Below are 25,732 nucleotides of genomic sequence, written 5' to 3'. Positions count from 1 at the left end.
CCAAACTTTACATTTTGGATTTTGTTGCCTCAATTCGTGTCCAGCCTCTGTTGGTCAGCTGCGTTATTTTAGTGTGAGGAGACTGTGAGTAAAGAATAAGAGGCCAACGGTTTCAAAAATGAAGATTTGTCACCAAAATGATTGCTGGCTGGTGGATCAGATGTGTGTCGAATTAAACACAGACTTGTTCAGTCCACAGCTCCACCAGTGTCTCCTCATTTTCCACAGAACAAGAGAACAGAGACTTGTTCATGTTCTTGCAACCCCCCGGACTCCCGTCCATTTTTACCGTCTACTCAATTTGCTGCTTCTTGTTTGGTGGTGGAGAGAGTGTAGCTATTGGTTGTAGACAGTGCTCACGTCATTGAACGTCATTTGCGTGAGCCAAGACTCATGACAGCTCGGACTGAGTTTTATGACCACCTTACACCAAACGATCGAGATCACGGGAGCGCACATCCACTGAGTTAAAACTCTTGGGGTGTGAATCGAACAGTGGAAATTGTCTGCAACTGTGAAATGGCTCCAAAAGTCATTTAGCGTAAGGCTGGCATAGGGAATAATAGAGTCGTTTAAACTTAAATTTTGCTGTTGAGGCAAACTGTTGTATTGTGTTTCAAAATGTTTCCTCGGTTGTATGGTTATCCCCATCCCATCACTAGGAGTTTAAATTTTAAAAATGATGTTCTCAGCTGTGTCTCATGGATTCAGTTCCTCTCCATTTCTGTTGCTGTCTTGTTCTGGCTATCTATCTCTCCACCCCGCATCTTTTTCTGCCCCTTTGCTACCCTTTGTTTCCCCATGCAGTCATGCTCTCTCTCTTATCTTTTTTCGTCTTCTCTTTTTGTTCATCCTCCCCTCCATCTTCGTCTGCACTCTGTGTCCCATTTCATCTCTCCCTCTCCCTCGCTCCTCTTGCGTTCCCTCCGCTTACTCAAAGTCTTGAACAAACAAACAAGCAGTGGGTGGCTCGCGTCTCCTATCTATAATTCAAGCCAGTCAAACTACAGCGAGGATGTTTGCCAAACACACGAAGAGCATCTCTTGGCATCATAGAGAGAGAGAGTTTTACCATCTTGAACTCGATACACACAGAGAGAATCCCAACATCGAACTGAAAGATTACAACTATGTTTGTGGCATTCCTGCTTTGTTTTGCTAGAGAACACACCAGAGAAGGGCGGGGATGATGGCACACAGAGGATATTATGTGATCATTCTTGCTTTGTGGGTGAAATGCACTTAAATCCAAAATTTTAACAGCTTTTCTCATAAAGAAAAAGATTTCCTACATTACAAATTGTATTAAATCACCATAAAATGCTCCAGCCGTCAAAAAAAAAAAATCTTTTCAAATCATTAAGACCTTAAGAAATTAATTGAACGTATAATGTGCCTCTCAGAAGATGAGGATATTCTTCTTTTTTTTTTCTTTACTTCAGGGCATCTGTGTCTCAAGGACACCGTTGCAGCTGCATAACAGTAACTGACTTCAGGCGTTATCCATCATACAGAAAAGCATCATATCCCCCCAGAGACCAAGCCAAACCACTTGTGGTAACAACCACTTATAACCATAAATGACAGCCGGGAGGAAAACCAAAGCTGTTTTTCCAGGTGTTTGGACGAAACTCCCGAGTATAGTTTTCAAGTCCATCTGATGTTCTTTGGCTGAAATGTTCACCTCTGGTGAAAGGAGTCTTGTAACATTCAATTTATTTTTTTTGAGCCATGCAAATACATGACTGCACACACTCGCAGAAGCAGCAGAGTGTGTGTGCTTTGTAATTCTTCGGGTTTAACTGGGAAATCAGTGTATTTTGGCTGTGTAGCTGCAGTGTAACATGATAGACACAGTTTTGTGGTTACAGTAGCGCCTGTTTGGAAGGTCACCATAGTTACAGATGATCCTTGCACTGTGTCTTATTTAACACAATTGACCTCTTGTCCTCTGGTCCACTTAGTTAGGGTTAGATTGAGTTTGATTTTTATGGTTTTAAGTTGGCATTTTATTGACTCTGAAGATACAAAAAGACTTCTTAATCTGCAGATTATTTTCTTGATTAATTGATCAATTAAACACTGTGAAAATGCGCATGATAGTTGGTTTAGTAGACCATCAAATACCTTATTTATTTGTGTGTTTGACCGACAGTGAAAAGCTCAAACGTATTGAATTTATTGTAATATAAGACGAAGAAAAGCAGCCAGATTGGAGCAGTCAGATTTTTATTATTTTTGATTGAAAAATGACTTAAGCGGTTAATCAGTTATCAAACTAAAATAGACTGTGGATAAAGAGCTGTGTTTAAAGGGCCTGTTTCCAAAAAACAAGCCATATTTTCTTATTTACTCCAAGTGTGATCAAATTGAATCCTTGTCCCATGAAACCAAAACTATTCATGAAATGTGTTTTTTGTTGTTGCTGTTGTTGTTGTTGTAGGTTTTGGGTGGACTGACCCTTTAATGTCCTAAAATCTGCACCCATGTTGCTTTTTTGCATTTCGCGTTCTGAAGTGGAGCAACAGATCTTAGATCAAGAGCCGGGACTTTTTGCGGCCTGCGGTTGAAGCGGTGCCATGGTTGCCATAGTTACAGCATGCCCGCTCTGTTTCCTTGCTGCTGCTGCTGCACGGGCGTGTAGAGAGGGGACCAGCCCAGCAGGTGGGCCAAGAGAGTGGTAGAGAAGAAGAAGAAGAAAGGTACAGTGGAGAGAGGAGAGAGGAGAGCAGGGGCTGCTGGGAGGTGGGGCGCACTGCACATCCAGAGGAATCGCTCCAGCCGCTGGGGTAAAAGGAATTAATCAGACAGAATAAATTAGGACATGAAAGCAGAGAGAGGGAGACAGAGCGGCATCCACCGTCTCCCTCTACACTTCCATCCAACATCTTCTGTCCTTTCCTCTATCTGCACATCCGTCATCTCTTAGTCTCTTCTCATCTTCTTCTCCTACAATAAGCCATTGACTCTGTTTACAGAAAATAAGCCACTATGACAATTGTCCCTCAATCATTACAGATATGTTTTAAAGTATTAATGTCATGGCATTGAGGTTACAGGACTTTATTGTCGGTAAAACTTCTTTTCACCAAAGCAAAGACAAAACATAGCAGAGCAATTTTTATTCAACTGATCAGAAAGGTTTCTCTCTGTGTTGCAGAAACCTTGTATTTCTTAAAACCTTTCAAGGATTTCAGAAAAACTTCTATTTTTATAAATTTTTCACTATCAAAAAGATGTTAAAGGCTAAACCTTTCTTTTCTGTCATGTAGGAATGCTCTGAAGGACTTAGAGAAAGTCACAGTTGTGTGAAGAATGAATGAACAGGTCAAGGAGTGTCAATGCAATTTTGAAAGCTAAATTGAAACCAGAGAACACTCCAGTTATTGTCGTGAATGTTGGTCTTCATCTAGTTTGAAGTCTGTTAGGGTCGAAGGTCGCCATTTTGGGCCTTTGCCCTCTGCCCGAAGATGAAGAATAGTGTCAGCATGCATTGAGACTTCTAAGAAGACCCATTAAGTGTTTAGTGTCAGCCCCTTAGTGCGGACGCTGGTCATCAGTGCTGATAAATAACCAGTTTTAAGGAGGGTTTGTTGCAACAATTATAATCTGTAGTGAAGGATGTTTTTTTAAAACAGTGCTGAGTTGACTTGCTTGATGTCTCTGAGATACGATGAAAGGAATGAGCTGATTGGACAGCGGCCTCGGGGCTCTGCTTTGTCCCTGATGCCATCTGATGACTCTCCTCTTCCAGACAGTTGGTCTGTCTGTCGGTTCGTGTGTCTTCTGGCTGCATTTGAATTTGATGTCCCTGTTTTTTCCTCATCCTTTTCTCCTGAATACAATAGTTCATCAGTTGACTGTCAGAAAAATAATCTTTAGTCATTATCTTGGTAATCAATTAATCGTTCTCAAACAGTCTCTGATTCCAGCTTCTCAAACAAGCGGATTTGCTGCATCTTAGTGTTTCACGTCATTGTAAATAGAATATTTTTGGGTTTTGGGCTGTTTGTCAGACAAAAAAAGACTTTTGAAGATCTTATGTTGGGCTCTGAAAAATAAACTCAATGATTAATCAGTTATCCTAATGCTGAATCTTAGTCAGAACAGTGTTATTAAGAAAATGATAATACATACTTTGTAACGTGTTATACCCAACTCTGATCCTTACAGCAATTTCATATTGTAATTAAAGTGAACTGAGAGAATACTAGACTTCTTTGTTTTCAGGCTTTAGAAAATCTAGCCCATGACGGGAGATTTGGTCCAGCTACAGATAATTTCAGGCAGATTGCGTTCCTATTGGCTGCTCCACAAATGCAGATGCATGTACACGTCCTTTCGGTGAAAGTTTGATTCGATGGCGGAGAATCCTGCAGAGAAAGTTGCATTTCCAGCATTGGAAACAACTGTGTATACTGCAAGGAATCCCAAAACAGGAAAATTAACTTGTCTAAAAGAGAGTCTGACAATAAACTCAATAAAACACGTCAATATTAGTGAGGCGATTCACAGATGGAGAGAAAATGTTGCTAATAGTTTAGCCTTCTGCTAACCAGAGTCAAATGTTAAAATTCATGTTTTTGCATCTGGAGCCTTGAATTACATACAATATGTCATCTCAAAGGGCTTAAAGGTACGGACACACCAAACCGACATCAAAGAACTAGCGGCGACGAAAGCCAGCTGTTGCGTCGTCTACGTCACCTCACGTCGCCCTGTGTCAGTTGCATTTGAACACACTACACGGACTACATCCGACGGCCAAGTGGCACGTATGTTCTGCGCCTGCGTGAGAGAGAGTGGAGTGAGAGAGTGGTACATCCTGACAACCGAGGGGTTTCCTATCTGTGCAGCCGGGCACCGCAGCACCTCCACGGACTATTATATCCAGACGGTCCCGGTGTTTCCTCCGCAGGCTCCACTTCACTCAGCTGCCCGATAAACCCGCTGCTTCTTCCCACTTTAACCTGAATAACAAACCAGGGCTCGGTGCTCCGGTTGGATCCAAACGGAGAGCCGGGGCTAGCTCAGAGACTAGCGGAGGCTAACTGGCTGTGCGCTCCGCTAGCTGCTTCCAGCTAGCTCCGGTTTGTTATTCAGGTTAAAGTGGGAAGAAGCAGCGGGTCTGTGGGCAGCTGAGTGAAGTGGAGCCTGAGGAGGAAGCACCAGTTAGCCCCGGTTTCACTACAGGCAGATTCACTCGCTACAGGGGCGAGAAAATAAAACCTGAACAGCCAATCAGAGTGATCTCTCTCACCGACAAGCTCTGCCGCTGATTCAACATGCTCAATTGGACGAAAAGCCGCCGACACCAAAGTGCTCACCGACGGCCCGACTTTGGTCGTCGACCGACCGTCGGCTTGGTGTGTCAGGGCCTTTGTAACAGGCTTGCAAAGAAAACAGGACAGTAATTCACATAGAATTGTTGCTATATATAACGGCATCAGTACCACAATCACATTCAGAATGGTTTAAACAAATGGTTAGTACTCTTGTAGGCTTCTGAATGAAGTGTGTGCATATACTCTGTATGGTGGGAAGGGCTTTGGTCAGAGAGAGAGAACTGGTGGAGGAAGATGTATTTTCAAATTCTGTTGTTTTTGTCGTCCTTTCAAGAAAACTGCCTACCCTAGCTTTAACTGATAATAAAATGATCATTAGTTGTGCCACAGGTATTTGCTCATTCAAACTTAAAATTTTCAAGAGCAGCCTTGGCTGTGTCACTGACACATGTGAAGCAGGGTTATCTAATGTAGATGGTTTTCAGTGATTTGATGTCACAGTTGTTAATGGTGTTGAATAAAGAATGCACTGTAGCTCTGTTGTTGATGTCTTGACACACAGAATGAGAGTGAGACGTTGAATAAAGTTTGCACAACAGTGGCTTTCACACATCACCTTTCAAGTAGTGTGGAGAAAGAAAGTCATAGAGTTCAGTGACCTTATGACCTGCTTTAGTGTCAGGACGCTGAAGGTTGGATGTATTAATTTAAAAATGTCTGTTTTTGTGTTTCTTAAGAAGTGATGCAACATGGAAAGAAGTGGAAATTTGAGGGAACAGTTAGTCACAGTTTATGTCAGTATTTTAGTTGGTTTGGTTTATTCTTTAAAAAGTATATATAACTTCAAAAAGTGTAGATTTAAATGCAAATTTGTGCAAAAAACATCTCACTTTTCAAAAAGCAGCCTTTAATGTTTCTTATTGCACCATAGAGTGTGTGTGCAAATAAAAAAAAAAATATAATAAAAAAAAATATATATTCCTGTTTGGGTTCGGGGGTGTTAAGGCCATTCAGCACACTCTGCCCCACAGGTATTTCTTTTGCGTGGCCTTCAATGCTCCCATAACACACAGGCGCCCAGGGATGAGATTATTTTGATACAAACATCAAAGCAGCAGATCAGACAGAAAGCACCGTGCACGTGAAGTGAACCGGTGGCCCAGAGGGCAGAAAGCATGTAAGCTGATTGAGTTGTCTGCTTCCGCAAAAACTTGACTCAACAACAGTTGGCCTACATGTAGAGTCAGCCATGTGTGACCACCTCGTCCACGCCCTTATGATACAAACACACAAACACATAAGGGTCACATGTGTTGCTGGAAATGCACATGTATGGTTAAGCTTATAAGAACAAAACTGCATGTATGCATAAAGAGTTTTTTTTTTTTAAGATAATTCTGGCTGCAACTAACTAATTGCTCAGTTTTCAAAGGTTTACATGCTTGTGAAAGGCACCTGAATGCAACACAAGAAAACTTATGTCCATCCAGGTTTCAAAGGGTTAAGTAATAGATCAATCATTAATGCTGCATTCACATGAAATCAGGGAGATGGTAGATGGCAAACTGGATATCCTTTTAGTGCACAAGAGCAGGATGGTAAAATTAGGTGAGGCTGGCAGCTTTATAAAGATAAAGATAAAGATTAATGGCACTGCTGTCAAAAGTTAAAGTACTTTGACTTTTTGTTCTTCTCCACAACAGAATAAGCAATTAGACGCAATATTGCTCCTTCACACAAGACGAAAACGATCTGGACAATTACTTGACATTAACTAGAAAAATTACATCAAATAACAGACACAAAATAATTATTTCCAAAAACTGTATGTTTTTCCTGTGAAGCTGTTTTCCCTTTGTCATCTACTGTCTGCCTGATTCCATGTAAATGCAACACAAAATATTGAAAAATGGCCAACACAATTTCTGAGAGACCACGGTGTTGTCTTCAAATGTCTTGTTTTGTACAACCCACAGTCCAAAACCCCAAAACATTAAAATAAACTGATAGAAAACACAGAGAAGCAGCAACCTCTCACATTTCAGAGGCTTGAACCATCACATATTTGTCTTTTTACCACTTTATAAAATGAATACAACAATTTATTGACAGTCCAAATAGTTGCTAATTAATTTACTGTTGAACCGCCGATTGATTTATTACAGGTTTCAGCTTTAAATTGTACAAAAAAAATTAAATTGTGTTCATTTTTCCGTAGCTTTGTGGAACAGTTTTATATGCATCTTTGAAATGTTCTCAAAACAAAATGGAAGGAAGAACCAAACTGTATTAAATTAAGTTATCTGTGTATATCTCTATCTCAAAAGGGGGAAAAAAACCCTTTGTTCATTCAAAATGACCTGTGTGATTCTTTTATTGTGGTATTCCGTGACCATATTTGTGTAATAAATAGAAAGTGGCACACAGGAAACACGTCATTTCGTGGGGTTTTTTTAATGTGTGGCGGCATTTCCCATTTGGGCACATGGTCTGGTATTGAGGCAGCGCTGGTGAGTGAAAGCTGTCCTCGGCAACCGTAGGGGAAAGGTTTCACTATGAGTGAGCGATAGACTTGCTCTGTCATCTCAGCGGGGGATGGGATCGCATAACCACCGGACAGGATGGCTATAACCCCGGGGATGTTCAAGAAGAAAAAAGTAGAAAAGCTCTGAGGCCCTATGTTTCCTTTTCTCACGCGGTGAAGCAGGTAGGAGGAGATTCACCAAAAAGATTACGCGTCTGGCCAAAACGTTCATCCCAAACCGCAGCCACCAGATAAATCAGGTCAGATAAACATGGTCATGGAAGTTTGACGTTTCACACTTGGAACAATCCAGTTTGGATTGTGTGAGAATAAATGCAAACACAGAGGCCTCTTTCCACCACGGCGAGCCCTTTGTGCCTTTTCAACAATGCTGTTATCAAACCACTGGATTTTTTTTTTTTTTTTCTGCTAACCGGCTCCCACAAGACAGACGAATATGGCTGTGGCCTGAAGTAGTCGTAGTATCTATTGTTTGAGCAAACCAAACCCTGGAGGAAGTGTGTCTCAAAGACGATTTATGTCCTCTGTGGTCGCCTCATTTCCTCCCGACTCCCTGCGTCAATATTTTTGTTGCGGATGATTGCCCAAATGTCACAAACAAGTTGTTAATTGTGGAACTTTCTGATCGAAATAAACAAGTACACCATTAATTAGCTCCCTTCAGGACCAATCATTAGAGGTCATTGCTGCAGAGTGAAACCGTCACCGCAGTCTAGAAGAGAAAGTTGCCTGCTTGTCTGTCTCCGTCCACTCATTAAGAGAGCGATAACTCATCTCTAAATGCCAGCGCACTGGTTAGATTTGATTTTGCACCCCGTCACATCCATGGCCCGGAGCCAGCCACAGCCGAGCGGAGTGTCGCCTCTCATGAAGAGGTTTTTTTTTTCTACCACATGGAGCCTGAGCTGTGATGTCAGATTAAGTGTGAAAAGTGAATCTGTCCTCCTTCCTGTCTCTCATCTCTCTTTCTCTCAGGTCTGATCAATACTACCGCTCTTATTATAACTGCCATTACTTCAGCCATCTTTTCTACATCTTCTGCTGCTGCTGCTGCAGCTCTATTATTTTTATTATTTGCACTTACATTGTTGATAAATGGAACAAGTGAAGATGATTATCTTATAAATAAAAACAAGTGCAGGAGAGCTGGGAAGCTGAAGGCTTGTACAAAGATCTCTCCTATGCAGACTCCAGTAATCATGAATAAGGAAGGATGGAACAATGATTCTAGCCAAAAAATAAATAAATACAACACAGGTTACAGGTCAACTTAGTCCTTTAATTGCAAGCCTGTAAAACAGTTGTTGTTTTCATTATTTATATTCACTATTATGGCAATCAAATCAGATTTGGCTGTTCAATATGAATACTCAACTATTTGTTTCTATCTTTCCATATTTAGTTTGAGAGTTTGGTTCAAAGGGATGTTCAGTGTGACAGTGACAGTCTAGTAATATAGTTCAGTCAGGACCACCACACGATCAAAAATAATCTTTATTTACTTGCACAAGTTATATTACGTTTGGCGGTATGGTTCTGTTCTGGGACCCCCTGCTTTTCCACGCGCTTGCGTAGAAAGCCTGAGGCAGGAAGAGCACACCTTCCTGCCCTTCATGAGCCATCATGAACGGCTGGAGCAGGGGGCGCAGCAGCAAAAGAAAACCCAGACAGAGCAGAGCAAGCAAATGAATACAATAAAGTTCGGACCCGCATAGCAGGAGGATCTGGGACCCCCTGCTCTTCCACACGCTTGCGTGGAAAGCCTGAGGCAGGAAGAGCACACCTTCCTGCCCTTCATGAGCCATCATGAACGGCTGGAGCAGGGGGCGCAGCAGCAAAAGAAAACCCAGACAGAGCAGAGCAAGCAAATGAATACAATAAAGTTCGGACCCGCATAGCAGGAGGATCTGGGACCCCCTGCTCTTCCACACGCTTGCGTGGAAAGCCTGAGGCAGGAAGAGCACACCTTCCTGCCCTTCATGAGCCATCATGAACGGCTATAGCAGGGAGCGCAGCAGCAAAAGAAACCCAGATAGAGCAGAGAAAACGGCATGACAGGAGGAGCTGGGGTGGAGGTGGGTTGCGATTACCAGCAGAGGAAGCAGCAAAAGGGGCCAGGCTAGAGCTGTTTAAATAGCGCGCTCTGAATGCAATTTTCCAATAGGAGCAAAGGGGCAGTCAGCTGAGCCATCAGCTGATTGAGGATTGCTTGCTTGCCGTTAACAGCTAATTTAGAGCTTGACGTCGTGGCCTGCCAGAACTAACGCTACGCTTGATTAAACAAGCTAACTGCGTTAACCACAGATCGGAGATGTGCAACATTTTTTGCTGACACTAGATATCAAACAAAAGCCAGAGACTGTATCCTATTAAGTTGCTGCAAGCTGTAAATTCTCCACTTCTACGCAGAAGAAGAGACCTCAGACCCTGACCAGGCAAAGCTGCCTCCATCTTCCTCAGACTCGCCCTGGGTCTCAGTCTGCAGCTGCCTGTTCTGAAGAGCAGCATGAAAGTGAAAAGCGCTCACTCTGCAGCTAAATCTGGGGATCAAAATGTTCCTAGAAGACGTACACTGCACACTGACTAAAGAAAAACTGCTCAACTTGAAGGAGCGAGGGTCTCCAACTGATAATTGGAATCTACGACTAACTATTAGTTTAAGCATTATCTACTAGTACCACAACTATTGGTAGAGGTAATGACAACATTTCCTCTACCGTATAACTGATTGATCCTGTGTGAACATCATTATAAGTAGTAGTAGAAGTAGCTGTTTGAGCAGCAGCAGTAGTTGTAATAGCAGAAATGACAGTCAGGGCTGTAGCCACTGATGTAAAACTGTATCTTTTAGGATTTTTACAGACAGCAAATGTAAAATGTGTTAATGTTTGAACTTTTTTTATATGTTATCTGTAAATGTATGAAATTTAGAAATACTTACGAAGCAACACCTGCCGGGAACAAAATTCTGGTAGGGAAATTCACTATTCATTTATTTTTTATTGCACTAAAAGAGGTCTGATCAAATTCACTAAAAAAAATACTGGAATCAACTTAAAAAATATCTATAGCAAATTGATATGTAAACTCCCATGAAAGCCCCTAAATTCACCCCAAAAATACAATGTCGCTGTCCTCATTGTCTGAGGAAAAGTTGTATTATTTGCACCTTTTCTATCTTGATCCAAACAAATATGATTTTACAAAATCCAAACTGAGTAAAAACTGGAATCATTGTTCTCTGTCAATGTTACATTTTGGTGTAGTATGCATAGTAATATGTACACACACACACACACACACACACACACACACACAGTGTTTGTTGTAAGTGTTTCTGTCTGTTAGTAACAAGCAGTGGTTACTGATTCATCATGGCCACGGCCCAGATGTTCCAGTGGTGTGTGGCAGCAGTGGACGATGGTGCGTGTGTGTGTGCTGGTGTTTGTGTGTATTTGCATGCACACCACTGGGCGTGTCCTCGCATACATGCATTCATGCATGCATATGAGCATTTGTGTGTGTGTTTTTGTGTGTGTGTGTGTGTGTGTGTGTGTGTGTAATTGGGGAGTGGGCGGGCTTGTTGGGGGGGTGTTTGGCCCTTTTTTAAACATAGCTGCGTTGTTATGGTTGCCTGGGCTTTGATGTTGCCCAAACCTCCAACTAAGAGGCTCTCATTTTGGGCTCCTGACTCTGGAGAAGGCAATGACTTCCAGATTGGGAGACCTACTCACTACTCAAGACTGACTGCTGGGGTGGGACGGGCTGTGGGGGGTCATGACGGGCAGAGCAGGTCACCCTGGTGGTACTGGGGGTATGTGTCCAGAGTGCAATGCAGTAACTGCATCCCGTGTGTTCAGTTAAAACTCTTTGTTACAGTTTGGAAAAGAGAATGGTTTTGGTCAAATATTGAAAACATTAATGTGTCTCGCCTCATTCATCAATTATGCATTGACTGTATTTTACCAAAGCCACAATCTTTTCCTAAACTTAACCAAGTGCTTTGAGTTGCCTGAATATAACCATAAAAACTTTTCCATATGAACATTTTGCATTGACAGTTTGCAGATGCGTGTCCTCACTGTGCCTGTATAAAGAAGCAACATTACATCTCCTACAAAATGTATTTACTATTGCGAATTGGTTGTATGTTAACGTTAGAGTTGCAATGAATCATCGATTAATGGAGTAGTTGTCTACCATTAAATTAATTGCCAACTACTTTGATAAAAACTTAATTGGTTTTAGTAATTTTTTGTAAGAAAAAAATTAAAATTCTCAGATTTCAGCTTCTTAAATGTGAAAAATTCTCTGGTTCTTTTACTCTATGAATGAATCTCTTTGGGGTGTGGACATAGGAAGACATTTGAGGACTTGGCCTTTGGACATGGACATTTTATGGACCAAACAACCAATCGATAAATTGAGAAAATAATCAACAGATTAATCGACAATGAAAATAATTGTTAGATGCAGCTCTAATAAACATAATGTCTCTTGTTATTAAGTTATAATGTGTATTAAAGTGAACATTTAAGGAGCAGCAGTGGAGGAGAAAATTACAAATATCTAAAGTACTCTGGTGACAGTATGAGACTGGTTCTTGTAGTAGTTTTGCCAAAGCAATAAAACAGGTATTTTATTTAGCAAGGGATCAAGGGGTGACATGCAAGTTAAAGGAATTACCTAGATAAGTAGTTAAATGAAATGGTTCATATGTCAAAAGAAAATGAGTGTATTTTGTGTCCTTACTTTTCCATACCACACTGTATTTTTGCAGTCTCTACTTTCTTAGTCATATAGGACGGTTTCAGAATTTGTCGACCCAATGTCAAGCAGTCCAGGTATTTCCCACAGCTGTGCCTTTTAACTTATTATACATTAACCTTCTTTTTGGGAGTTGATAAAACCAAATCTAATCTCGCTAAAATCTAACACCAGTCTGATATAGGCCAAGAGCTTCCATGGGATCAAATGCTCTGTGACATTCTCAGGTCTCTCTTGTGAAGAGTTGCCACCTCATATTCTCCTCTGTTTTTTTCTTTCTTTCTCTTTCTCGTCTTTGTTTCTCTCGTTCTCTCTTTTGCACTTTCTCCCTGCGTGCAGGTGTGGGGAATTTTACCGCGCTGTTAGACTCAGAGGTTTTTTCACCCCACAAACCCCAACACTCATCATGTGTATATACCCCTTGTGTGTGTGTGTGTGTGTGGTGTACATGTTTGTGTGTGGTGTCTTTGACCTCTAAAATGAAGCGTAATTGTAGTTAGAGCAGTACATTTGTGTCTTTAAAAGGACACTGAAGAGGTGCAAAAATGGATTTCCACTTTCAACTACCTTGACACTTGACACGTGCTACTTTGACAAAGAAAGAAAAGAATCTACATTGTGTCGAACAGTCATTGAGAAAATTAGGGCTGTAGTCAACCAAAGAAAATCTTGGTCGACTGAAGTCGTACATAATCTTCTACTAATCGATTAGTCGTGGGAAAAAAAAAAAATCTGCACGTTATTTTTACTTCTGCGGTGGTGTGTCTGTGTCACTCTGCAGTTACACCTCCAAAACACTAGTCAGTGGTGGAAGGCTGTGTTAAGAGCTGTAAGGTTTAGTTCAAATCAAACTTTATTTATATAGTTGATTCAAAACTCACATTAAACACACATTAAATATGGCTTAATAGAGACAATTTCAAACACATAATCGCAGCATTGACAGACAAACACTTGAAGTATAAATCCCTGAAGGATAAATCACACACACGAGTTAAAATGCTATTTCAGCGGAGGCTTTACTGTCTTCACAATTTATTGTTTCCTATCTGTGAAATACAAGTAAATACAAGCTTCGTTTCCACTGAGGGAAATGGTGTCAGTATACAGAAACAGACAGGAGGTCTGCGTCACCGCGACGCTGAGCGTGAGGGTGGGCAAGTTCAACTTTCTGTCATCAACGGGGGTGTTTTCAAAACACCCCCATTTTTACAGGTAACTTAGTAACACGGCGATTATTCGACTAATGAGAATTTGGTCCGACGAGAGCATAGCGACCAAATAATCTCGACTGAATACCCTCTGAAATTCATATTCTGACACAATGGAGAGATGGTACTCGACAAAGCATCGGCTTTGGACGCAGCTACAGCTTTCTTTTTTATCTTTTTGCAATCCAGATCTCCACTTTCTAGGTGCATATTTAGATTTACAGTGAGCATCTGAGCTGTCACGTCTCACCTGTACGCTGCATTGTTCTGTCTGGTCAGCAGGGATGGTGTCGGTAGAACAATGTGGCTGCAAACAAACTGAACAGATGCATACCAGAGAAGATCTCAGGAGAATAATAATGGTCAAAGTGAAAAAGTACACTTCATTTCAGAAGTGTTTTGTCTGAGCTGGTGTTTTATTTCACTTTCATTTAGATGATTCAGAGGAGAAAAAAGGTGGGAAACCTTTTTATGACACATACAAATTGTAAAAAGAGGTCATTTTCACACTTTTAGTTTGGTGCTCAAAAGTAGAAATCTCTTTTTTCTTCTTCTTTTTTTTTTTCTTTTAAAGATATTTTTTGGGCATTTTAGCCTTTAATGGACTGGACAGACAAGTGTGAAGGGGGGAGAGAGAGGGGGAGTGACATGCAGGAAATGGACGCAGGCTGGAGTCGAACCCGGGCCACTGCGGCAACAGCCTTGTACATGGGGCGCCTATCCACTAAGCCACCGATGCCCCAAAAGTAGAAATCTCATTGAAAGCATAATGTAATGAATATCAAATAAATTTTAACAAATAAAAACCTTGATAATTTTATCTTCCAATCTGCTTTTATTTTTGAAGTCTTATCATAGATTTAGAATATACTTCGTTGCACCACAACCAAGGCAATTATTCCCTAAAAGGAGCCACCAGTTTCTCATTTCTCAAGTGGCACGTTTGTTGCAACAGTTAATTCACAGATCTGGTTCAATTCACATACTAAAACATGGTTTATAAATGGTTGTTTTCATTTGTGTTTGACGGACGGTTTATTAAGTGCAACCTCAATTCATTTGATGACAAAACATGACGCCGTCGTGCTCAGATCTCTTTGTGAGAAAGCTCTTTCCTGCAAAGCAGTTTGATTGCAGCCACTTGAAAGGATCGCGCGAAGCAAGGTGAACGCACCATTAATTCCCAGCGACTGTGCGTATTATTATTATTTCTTTTTTATTATTCCCTCCACACCAGGGCAAGGATGACCGTGAAAGAAAGAGAGTGAATGAGTGTTTTGAATGTGCCATCTCCGTGAAATGTGAGATTAAAGACATTAGACTCAAAAGCACTCTGGAGGGGGGGAACAAAAGGGGGGACGCTTTAATTTCCGCTTCAAATATAAAAAGAGACAGATCTACTTAGTGTGTCAATTGAAAACTAAAGAATACATTAGAGGTGTTTTATCAGCATAAGGTCCTCTAAATGAAGGCGCGCGCACGTGTGTGCAACTGCGTTTCTTTGCACGCATGTGTATGTGAAATGCATACGTACAAGTGTGTGTGTGCCAGGGTCAAGGTGGAGGGCCGTCATTACAAACAAGTGATGTCTGAGATCCCATTAACTCTTGTATTCAGCGGCAGATTTCTGTTCAAATAGAGTGGAGATAAAAGGCAGCAACAATATGCTGATAAATCAAAGGCCTTTCAAGTGAAATTAGACTACAGAGGGACTGAGGGCGACATGTACGATTTCCTGACGCACTTTAAAAATTTCAATTAGATATCAACACCTTTTTAAGTAATCGTGTCTTTGAAGTAATTACATCTTTGATGTAATCTACAAACAGGAGATTTATTATGCAGCGCTGCTGCCGTTGGTGTTTGGCAGTGGGTTTCTTCATGTGTATGGCTGCTTACATGATTAATGTATGTACAGTGATACACAGTACGCTACGACCCTTTTCTATGTAGTTAGTGTATGAATGTATCAAAAACACCAATGTGCACCGACTATTGTTTCTTTACTTCCAAAGACACTGTGGAACTTATGTTAAAGATACCTCGTGTACCTCGTATTCACTGTGTGTATCAGTGTTGAATGCATTTTCTTCCGCATGAATCATTCCTAATTGTGCATTGTTTAAATTAGAGTAGATAAGATTAGATAAGATAAACTTAATTGGCTGCCACAAAGCAACATACATTCTGCTCTGACAAGGCTCAACATCAGACAAACAATGTACATTTAAAACACATTTAAAAACTATAGTATACACACATACACATCTATGTTTGCTAACTTTCAGTCGTCCTTCTCACTGCTGTTGTTGGGAAATTGCTACATTTCCTTGCATTGTACTGCTGGCAACTGTCCATCAACAGAACAGCGTGAACAGGCGGCAGGGATGTGTATCACTTTGCATGAACAATACATACATAGTAAATGCACTCCGCTGAAAGCAGATCTCCTTCAGGCAGGCAAAACACTGAAACTCTGAAATGCTCATGGTGTGGTATGATGTCATAGAGAAGACGGAACAAAACCGTGTCCAGCCGGACCGCAGAGAGCTACGGCCGGTGGAACTGTCCCTGCTCCCTTGCAGTCAAAATGGCAGCGAAGATAACAAAACATGGGGATTTATCCATCTTGTATTGTGCCTATCTTTAGTGGATCATAACATATCGGGTATGGAATTAATCTGCAGATGCTCCAGTTCAAAATGAGACAAAACTTTTCTATGGACGTCTGTTATGAGCCACAACAAAGCCTAAAATGTGACCTGCAACAGACAAGGTAAAGGTCAAGAGGCGGGTTAAGAGTGAGAAGTCGGCAGTCAGCGATGGTACAAAACATTCAACATACAACAGTTTTTTCAACAATTGTGAATCACAGCAACCACAGGAGGTCCATACAGTCATAAACATGCCGACAAAATATTGCACCTGATTAGCTGCGAAGAGAGACACACATATACGCACGACCAAATGCATGATCCCCTTTAGACTTACGGCAGGCAGAGGTAACAAAACAGGGACCCGCTCGTGAAAACATCAGTGCACATCAGAGTCACGTTCTTGCTGCCGTGTCTTGACTCCCTTTCGTGTCTCTACTCTGCGTCCAATGTGTTCCAAATGCTTCACTGTAGATTTTCTGCAGAGAACACAGATGGTGGTAAAATCAGAAATATGAGGGAGAAGCATCTACAGGTGGGCACACCTGACAGTTGCAGCTGAAATTGGGTGTGACTCATATTGTTCATATCAGAAACCTAAAACTGAGTGAAGCAGATCTCCGTCTGAACATCTTAAAATATTTTTTCACCAGTTCAGACTGTCCTTACAACTGAAACATCCCATATTGGTCTTTGCTCAAAAGCGGTGGTTCCTACAAGCAGATTGGTCCTCATGCATTTTATATTCCTAATAAAATAAATAAATAAATGAAGGTTCAGCCGGTCACAGTTGAAAACCCTGTATTTACTATTGATTTGTGCTATGAATTTATTCCCTGACAATTTATGTCTGACTGCAAGGGTGGGTAACTCCACTCCTGTAAATTAAAGGGTGAGTGAACTTTTCCCTCCATTGCATCTTTGCGTGTGTGTGTGTGTGTGTGTGTGTGTGTGTGTGTGTGTAAGTGCGTGCACCTGAACATATGTGTTACTCTTCTGTTACCAAAAACATAGCTGCAAGTTTCCGTTTCAAAGATGCCAAAGTGTTATTTGATCTTTTGTGAGTGTGTGTGTGTGTGTGTCCCTCACATGCATGCACACACTCGTTTGTTTCAGCTAAGGTAATTATGTGTAAGTTGTGTGAGTGTATGTGTGTGGTGGGGTGAGGAGGGAAGGAGGGGGGGGGATTTTTTTTAAATACAGAGGGGTTGATAATTATGGGTTAAATGAGTGCTCTCAGTCAGCCTCCCTGAGTGTGTGTAAAAAAAGGAAGGCGCAGCGAAAGCCACTTCAAGGCCGGCTAATTACCCCGAGGAAGAGAGGAAACATAAATGGACGATTTTGCGGCTATAATGTTACAGCAAAACGGCTACATCGACCTCAGCACGTGAAACGGAGCCACAGCTACTTTTGAAGGCTCCTAGTAGCCCTGCACAGATGTGTGTGTGTGTCTGTATGTGTGTGTGTGTTTGCATCCATATGTGCAAAATCTGTCGAGAAGTAGAATATGTGTGTATGCAGGTGAGGTGTGATTTGTGTGCAGTAATTCACACTTACATTCTGTATATGTGTAGTATTCACATCTGCTGGATGGTGTGTGAATGCTGATGTTTCTGCATGTATACTGGTTTCCAGTGGTGTGCGCAGTGGTTTTCAGTTTGCAATTTGTGTTCTTACTCAACATGCAATAACTATTTTAAATTTTTTTTGTTGCAGTCATGAACTCTGACTCTTGACATTCAAGGTTCAGTCAGATTTTTATGACATGTAAGCTCACGCATTCTGTTGCCGCTCACTGCTGATGCTAACTACCCAGTTTTGGGATTTTCCCTGCAAAATGTCATTGCTACTGCTGAAAATGAAAAGTTGCACATTGCACAAATTAAACAATGGTTACACTGCATTGGTGTCAGGTCGGAGTTGCCTAATTGCCAGTTTCTGGCTTCTACATACCCGTCAGTATCGACATCCAGATTCCAATTTTTGTAAAAGTTCCAATACATCAAAGTTACTGCTGAATGACAGAAATAGAGGCTGTATATTATCATGATACAGGGGTTTCGATTCATACTGTAAGCAAAGCCATATATTGTGTTTTTTAAAATCTATTTTAGGAGCTATTGGTACACCCTATATGACTCTGCTTATGTTAGAGGCCCGTGTTCTTTGCATGTATGCTAGCGATATGTTGTTACGTTGCAGTCCATATTTTTCTTAGGCGTTTTTTTCATCTGTCAACTGATAAAAATAGTCACGCACAGAGACCTTGCACACCAAATCTGATGCATTTTATTGTCTCTGCTGCATGAAAATTCGCAACACCAGACAAAATGAAAAGACACAGTAGTTCCCCAGCTTCTCTCCATCTCCAGTGGAGAGAAGCAAGACGGTCGCTACTCTCTGCCTGCATCTGGCGTTCGGCACCACGGTCACCTGAAGGGGGTTGAGCCGTCGTCCCTCTCTGTCCTCATATTGTCTGTCTGTGTGTGCGGTCCTCATCGTCTATTAACATCCTCCTCCTCATCATCATCATCACCACATTGTCTTCACTGCCTCTTGGTCCTAAACAACTGTAAAAGCTTTGGACAGAATATTAAGCTCTATTTTCATAAACTTTAATGACGGATGGAAGTTTCAGAGTCGATGAGTGAACATGATTGATCCAGCATGAGGTTGAATTTTTGTGAAATTTTGTGTTCAACAAAATCGGACAAAAAGTACAGACTTGATGTGCGATGGCCCCAAGAGACAAATGGTGAAAGATAACAACAGTGCTGTCTAACAGCTGGGGGCTTAAACACAACATGAACTGCCACGACTCTTTGTATGGAAGTTATTAATTAAAAATTATTGGGGTTCTTTAGAAGTCCAGTGTTAAAGATAATGAAGCGCAGATTTTAATAGTGTTTCTGTTCGCACCATGCTCAGTATTTTTAGTCCTCGTCAGACCAATTCTGCATTTTTAACTTTTTCATACAGCCACCTCGCGTTTTCTGAAGTGAACACTCCCAAAAAGTAAATAAGGGGTTCTTTCCCGTTGCCAGCCTCCATCTCACATGACTCGAACACAGCACCAGATGTGACTCCGCCCGGCATGTCGAACAGCACATCATCCTTAGCAAATTGTTTCATAATGTGTTACCATGACAACAGGTGTTTCATCTGGGTGTTCTCATCCCATGAGGTGACCATTCTGTCAAAATCGTTGCATATTCCTTACCCTCCAACGCCCCTTCTCCATCTCTGAAGGCTACTTCAGGTTGTAATGAATGCAGACCACCTTATCTAAAAACCTCACCACCACCTCCACCCTGCTCCCACACCACCACCTCCCCTGCATCTCCTCCCACAACCCTCAAACCTCCCACCCTTCAGCTCTCCGGTACAGAGGCAGTGCGTTTTGTTTTCATGTGTCTGGACATTAAAAGCGGTTTAGCAGTTTGATCTTAGCTCCACAGCTAGCCGTGTAGCATACACATGAGGGTCCGTTTGTGTATGTGTGTGTGCGTGTGTGTTTGGCCAGTGAAAGGGAGTTTAAGATGTTGACGGATAGGAAAGGAGCTGTTGAAAGTGTGTGTGTGTGTGTGTGTGTGTGTGTGTGTGCGTGAGTGCGTGTGTTAATGTGGAGTGTAGCGTGTGGAAGCTCTGCCTTTAAGTGATAAGGTATTCACTTTGTAACTCAGCAGGAGGCCCAGCAAGTAGCACCAGATCTGCCCCTCTGTAGTGCTGATGTTACACACTCCACACACACACACGCACACACACACTCACGATTACACACAGGCTTGTCCATCTCAGTGTACAAAATACAAAACTTGAAAAACTTTTCTCAGATATATTCGTATACATGAAAATCGGCAGCACTGCCAAGCTTTCAAAGCCTTAATACAGCTTGGAGACACACACACACACACACACAAATATACCCAGCCATACACATCCACCCACTTACAAACACACATTTGCACTCGCACAGAAAGACGCATATTTATACTCTCCTCCCACAGAATCTGTTACACTGCCCAGTCCGCACACATGCACGCACACACACACACACACACACACACACACACACACACGGCATGGTTCAAACATACGCAGTGTAACTCTGTCCAAGGCTGCCTGGTTAGCTGCCTTCAACATTGCAAACCGCCGTGACGTATCATATGTCAGCCAGCATGCTGTGAGCATTAGCAATAACTAGATTTCACGTAACTTATTGAAAGCCATTTGTAAACAGAAACATGAAAGCAAACAAGCTCGCACGCAGCCTCACTTGATCATCAAAGACTTATCGATCAAATGGGCCTCCTCCTCCTCCTCCTCCTCCTCCTCCTCCCTGCTCCACTGAAAACCAGTGGTAGCAAAGCACAGCCCATATGTTTGTTCCAAACCAGGTTTAAGATGTCCAGCTTTCTTCTCTTGCATCTTTCCTTCTTGTACGTGTGTGTGTGTGTGTGTGTGTGTTCAGCTGGATTTTTGTGTCTGCAAGCAAATGCAAACGTCCCTGCGAGTGGATAGAAGCAGAAATATTGTAAGCGAATGACACTAGTATCTTTGTGTTCATCTCGCATCTTTAAATATCGATTTAATTAAGAGAAGAAAAGAGATAGAATAAATCATTTCATGTTGGTTTCTGGTTGAATGTAATATTTTATATTTTAGCATATGAAAGAAAGGAAAATATGCACCACTGTGTTTGATCATGTTTATCAATCTTTGACTAAATAGACTTTATTTTAAATCTTGAAATTCTGAAATACGTTTCCCAACATCATCAGCAATTAATTTTATTTTTTTTTCAAATTATTATCACTAAAATGAATAAATTCTTAGTTTTCATTTGCTGAATCCTTCATGTGTCTGACAAAAAATAATCAACCAACCTTATAAACCAAATTATAAAACATATTGAGTCCTGTTTAATTTAAGTAATCAGTCCTGCATCTGGGTCTTATTTTCTGTCTTTTACACAATATTTTCGTCCCTCATAACATTCACTCAGCATTTTAATTACTTAGATATTTAATTGCAAAGATATGGGAAATGAGTCTCTCTGATGGTAAAATTATTGCCCAAGCTGACAGTTTAAATCATGAAAAGTTGCTTCCTGGTTTAACTTTGACGCACCTTTTTTATCAAAGTTGCTGCACTTTTTAAAATACATTTATTTGTTCATCTTTGATCTTCTTTTAATCGAGCAGTCTCTTGAGATTAAAATCTCTTTTCCAAGAGAGGCCCGCTTACAAGAAATATTCACAAGAACACAATCAGCAAAACAGAAGCAACACAACTCCGCATTGAACAAGGAATTAAAAGAGACAGTAACAGGAATCATTGACAAAAAAATCGTTAAACGGAAACGAAAGACTCTAGTTTGCAGTTCATTTTATTAAAAGCTGCTGAGCAGAGGTGGGACCAAGTCATTTTTTTGCAAGTCACAATTAAGTCTTGTATCTTTGCACAAGTCTTAAGTCAAGATTGACAACTTTGAGGTACGAGTCCTAAACGAGTCAAAATACACTCCACGAAATGTTAGTTCTTCATGGTTCTTTCCTGCAACTTGATTGGATGCTGTCAGACTAGTCTAAACAAAGTTGATCTGGAAAATTAAGTGTCACCTTGCTGGGAATAAATAGTGTTAATAGATGATTCAAGTAAAAAAGGGAAATTAATTGATTTGTGGCACTCTTTTTAAATAACATACTTTTTAATATTTGGGTTTGTGGGAAGATGTGAAGTATTCTGAAGTCAAAAGGTTCGAGTCCAAGTGAAGTCAGGGGTCACTGGTGTTTAAGTCCAAGTCAAGTGTCCAGTTGCAAGTCTTTCAGTTTTGTCATGTCGAGTTTGAAGTCGTCAAATTTGTGACTTGAGTCTGACTCAACTGCAAGTCATGTGACTGAAGTCCACACCTCTGGTGCATAGTGCCAAAACGCACTCAGGTTAGTGGTTACTGAATCTTGTACTGAAGTTACTGGATTCAAATAGATGTGAGGTAGTTTAGAAGCTTCTTTAGTAGAGCTTTATTAATGTTTAACATAAGATGGCTTTCTTCTTGACTGTGAGAAAGTCCCGTAGCAGGTTCACACAACAGTGCATGTTTATAATGAGTGCAATGACTGTAAAATTACTGTTTGATGTAACACCGTTGAACTAAAAAACTGATTGTTTGTGTTTGTGACTCACCTCAAGCAGAGCACCTGCAACCCTGTTTGTCAGTATATCAGTCAGCATGAAAAAAGTCGGAAGTCGTGAAGTCGTGCTATCTAAATTGATTTTGTATCTTTGTGTCTCGTGAACAGTCCAACAAAGTGTCGGTGGTGCAGCAGTCTCACGGGATGCACCCGCTGACGTCCCTCCTGCCCTACAGCAACGAGCACTTCAGCCCGAGTCCTCCACACCTGCCCACAGACATGAGCCAGAAGACAGGTGAGAACACACACGCATACGTTTACACATATACCTGCATTCACACTCAAAAGACAGAAGTTTGTGTACACACACGTACTGTCGGCTGGATTCTTGTTAAAATACAGAAGTACATACATTTAAGAGGACACACACACAAGTAAACACAGACATACCCCAGACAGCTGCTGAATTGATGCTGAAATCCTCGTCCACATACACACTGCGATCTGTTTGTACTGTCGACACGTCATTCATCACATAGACACACAACACACACACACACACACACACACAAGCATTGTATTTTATTAGAAACACACGAACTATGATTTAACAAATGTAATACATATTCTTGTTTTCCCTGTCTTTCTGTCTCTTACACACACACACACACACACACATACACACATTCATGCTCGTCAGCTCCACCCCCCCCTCCTCTCCTTACACATGGACACACACACATGTATTCAGGCACGCACACAGTGTGTGAAGTGGCAGCACCGGCTCCGTCAGCCTGTGGCGGTTCCATGGCTGCTCTGAAGTGGCCTGCTCCTCTGAAGGGACCGCCAGCCACACACACACACACACACACACACACACACACTCACACACAAAGATGGAAACAATTAGAGTGACAATCGCACAAGCCATCGCTGCAGCACACACAAGGTTCTCCTTAGCAAGCGCTGTACATACAAACACACACTGTGCTCTGTTTGAAAGTCACAAACAAACACACCCTGACATTTAAACACTGTAGGATTTTTGCCTTTCAGAAGGCGGAGCTGAATGGGTGGCAGAGTTGGTTGGTCCATCTGTCTCCCTGTGCTGTACGTCTCACACTTTGCTCCAGTGCAAGATATCTAAACTACTGACCACATTGCTGTCGAATGTGCTGAATGTATTCATGATCCCAAGAGGATTTTGGCATCCCAATAATCTTTCCCCTGGCATCACCAGCCAAAAATCTTTCTCACTGTCAGGGTCAAACTTTAAAAATCTAAGAGGCAGATTGCCATTGAATCTGCTGAGCACATTCATCGTCCCCAGAGGACCAGCCATACATGTTTTAAAGGGGAGCTCAACTGATTTTACACATCAAAGTCTGGTCCTAGGTCTTTGGGAGTACTGCTGCATGTGTGGGGGAAAAAAAGTCTTTAGAGGCTCCAGAGGGAGCTGCACAAAATCTGATAAACTGGTTGGAGTTGAAGACTACAAAAATAAAAATGAAACAAATTTGGAGGTGTGGAGTTATAAAGTCGTCTACCACAACTCTGCAGCCCGTTCCTCCTCTCTGCTCGAGGCTAGCGGCACGAGGCTTAGCCACCACTAGCAGTACACACTAAAATCCCAGGTCAAACTGTTTGTATTCAAGTTGCATTGTGGGTAATGTAGGTGCCAGGATTTGACCTGAATTTAGAATATCTGGAATGAGAAAGACGATATCTCTGGTTCATCTGTATCAGTCGAATTCTCTTTTGAGAGAGCTGGATACACAGTGGCAGATTCAGGTGTCTGCTAATCTCAAGGTTGGTGGTCCAATCTCCAGCTTCTCCTGTCCACGTGTTGAAGCTTCCTTGAGCAAGATGCTGAATGACAAATTGCCCCTAGAGCCTTGTGTTGGTGTGTATGAGCAGCCCTTTTTACACAGAGATCATGCAGTGGGGCTGTTACGAAGTCCCTTCATTTCGCTGCCGTTGCTTTTTTAAACAGAATCAAACAACGGTGGCATCATTCTGTCCCAGGGTGTGATTTTTGATGCCAGTGTCCTTGAAGCAAAAGAGGCATGACATGTAACACAACAAAATTGGCCTCTAGTTTGACATGTAACATGTGTAAGGCAGCACTTTCTAAACACTAACAGTGGCACGACATGGCAGTAACAATCACTTATCGTCCCTGTTTTATGGCGGCTTTTTATGCAGACATTTTCGGTTGCTGTTCTTCTAGTTTGAGTTGAATTTTTACACCATGAAGATTTCACAACTGCAAAACTTTCTTCAAACATAGTCATCTCAATGTACAGTCTATGGTACAAGGGAAAGAGACAATGATGCACATATGCTGAGGGCCACACGACAAGGAGGTAAAACCAGGAAGAGAAAAAAGTTTTTTGGCATATGTTCTGGTTAAGCAACCTTTATTGGAGTGAACGGGCACCGTCCTGGCACACTCCATCCAGCTCTCTTTATCTTTTCCATCTGGTTCTTTTACATCTGTGACACTAAACATTTTTATTTTGGACCAGAGCTTTTCCATGAGCACATTTACTTTATTGGACATTATTCAGTGTAATTCTCAGGTTTATAAGTGCAGATTATAAACTTCAGATACAAGTTGGAGTTTTTCATTAGCAGTGACAACAAGAGTGACAACTGTCCAAAAGCATGTCATAATATCACACGCATATCTCCTGTATGAAGGAGGCAAATCATTTGGGTGCCTTTTGTTCTGCCTAACATTTAAATGCTATTGTGTCTCATGAATATTCCAACAATTTTAGCAACACACACATTTTTAAGAGTCAGAAGCTTATTAGACAAAACTATTCTTCACTGTGCAGTCACAAGTTAGCTATTACAACTTTATTTGTACAAATAATTAAACACAAGATGCAGAATACAACAGCAAATAGTAAAAAGACGAGATAAGTTGGAGTGTGGGCAGAGGTCGGCAGCATATAACTCACAATTTAACACAGCTGATAACCATGAAATCACTCCCTGATATGGTGAGGTGAATTCATTGGTTGTCTAACACTGCTCAGGTTTTCCCTCAGAAACTTCAGAGAGTTTATGCCGCGGCAGTTCTTGAGTCTGAACAATCATTGAAGGATTTTGACAGTGATGATGACGG

General features: G+C 41.4%; 1 protein-coding gene across 6 annotated transcripts in view; it reads left to right on the top strand.

Annotated features, from left to right (window-relative positions):
• tcf7 (transcription factor 7) overlaps window positions 1-25,732 on the top strand; it is a 92,187-nt gene that overhangs the window by 33,717 nt on the left and 32,738 nt on the right. For all 6 annotated transcript variants that reach the window (XM_050037946.1, XM_050037936.1, XM_050037928.1 and 3 more), the window contains exon 4: window positions 22,765-22,891. In XM_050037946.1, the coding sequence (XP_049893903.1) occupies window positions 22,765-22,891 (127 nt within the window). The remainder of the gene's footprint in view (window positions 1-22,764; window positions 22,892-25,732) is intronic.

This window comes from Epinephelus moara, chromosome 3 (assembly GCF_006386435.1).
Source record: "Epinephelus moara isolate mb chromosome 3, YSFRI_EMoa_1.0, whole genome shotgun sequence".
NCBI classification, from domain to species: domain Eukaryota; kingdom Metazoa; phylum Chordata; class Actinopteri; order Perciformes; family Serranidae; genus Epinephelus; species Epinephelus moara.
This window is presented reverse-complemented; position numbering and strand designations above follow the sequence as displayed.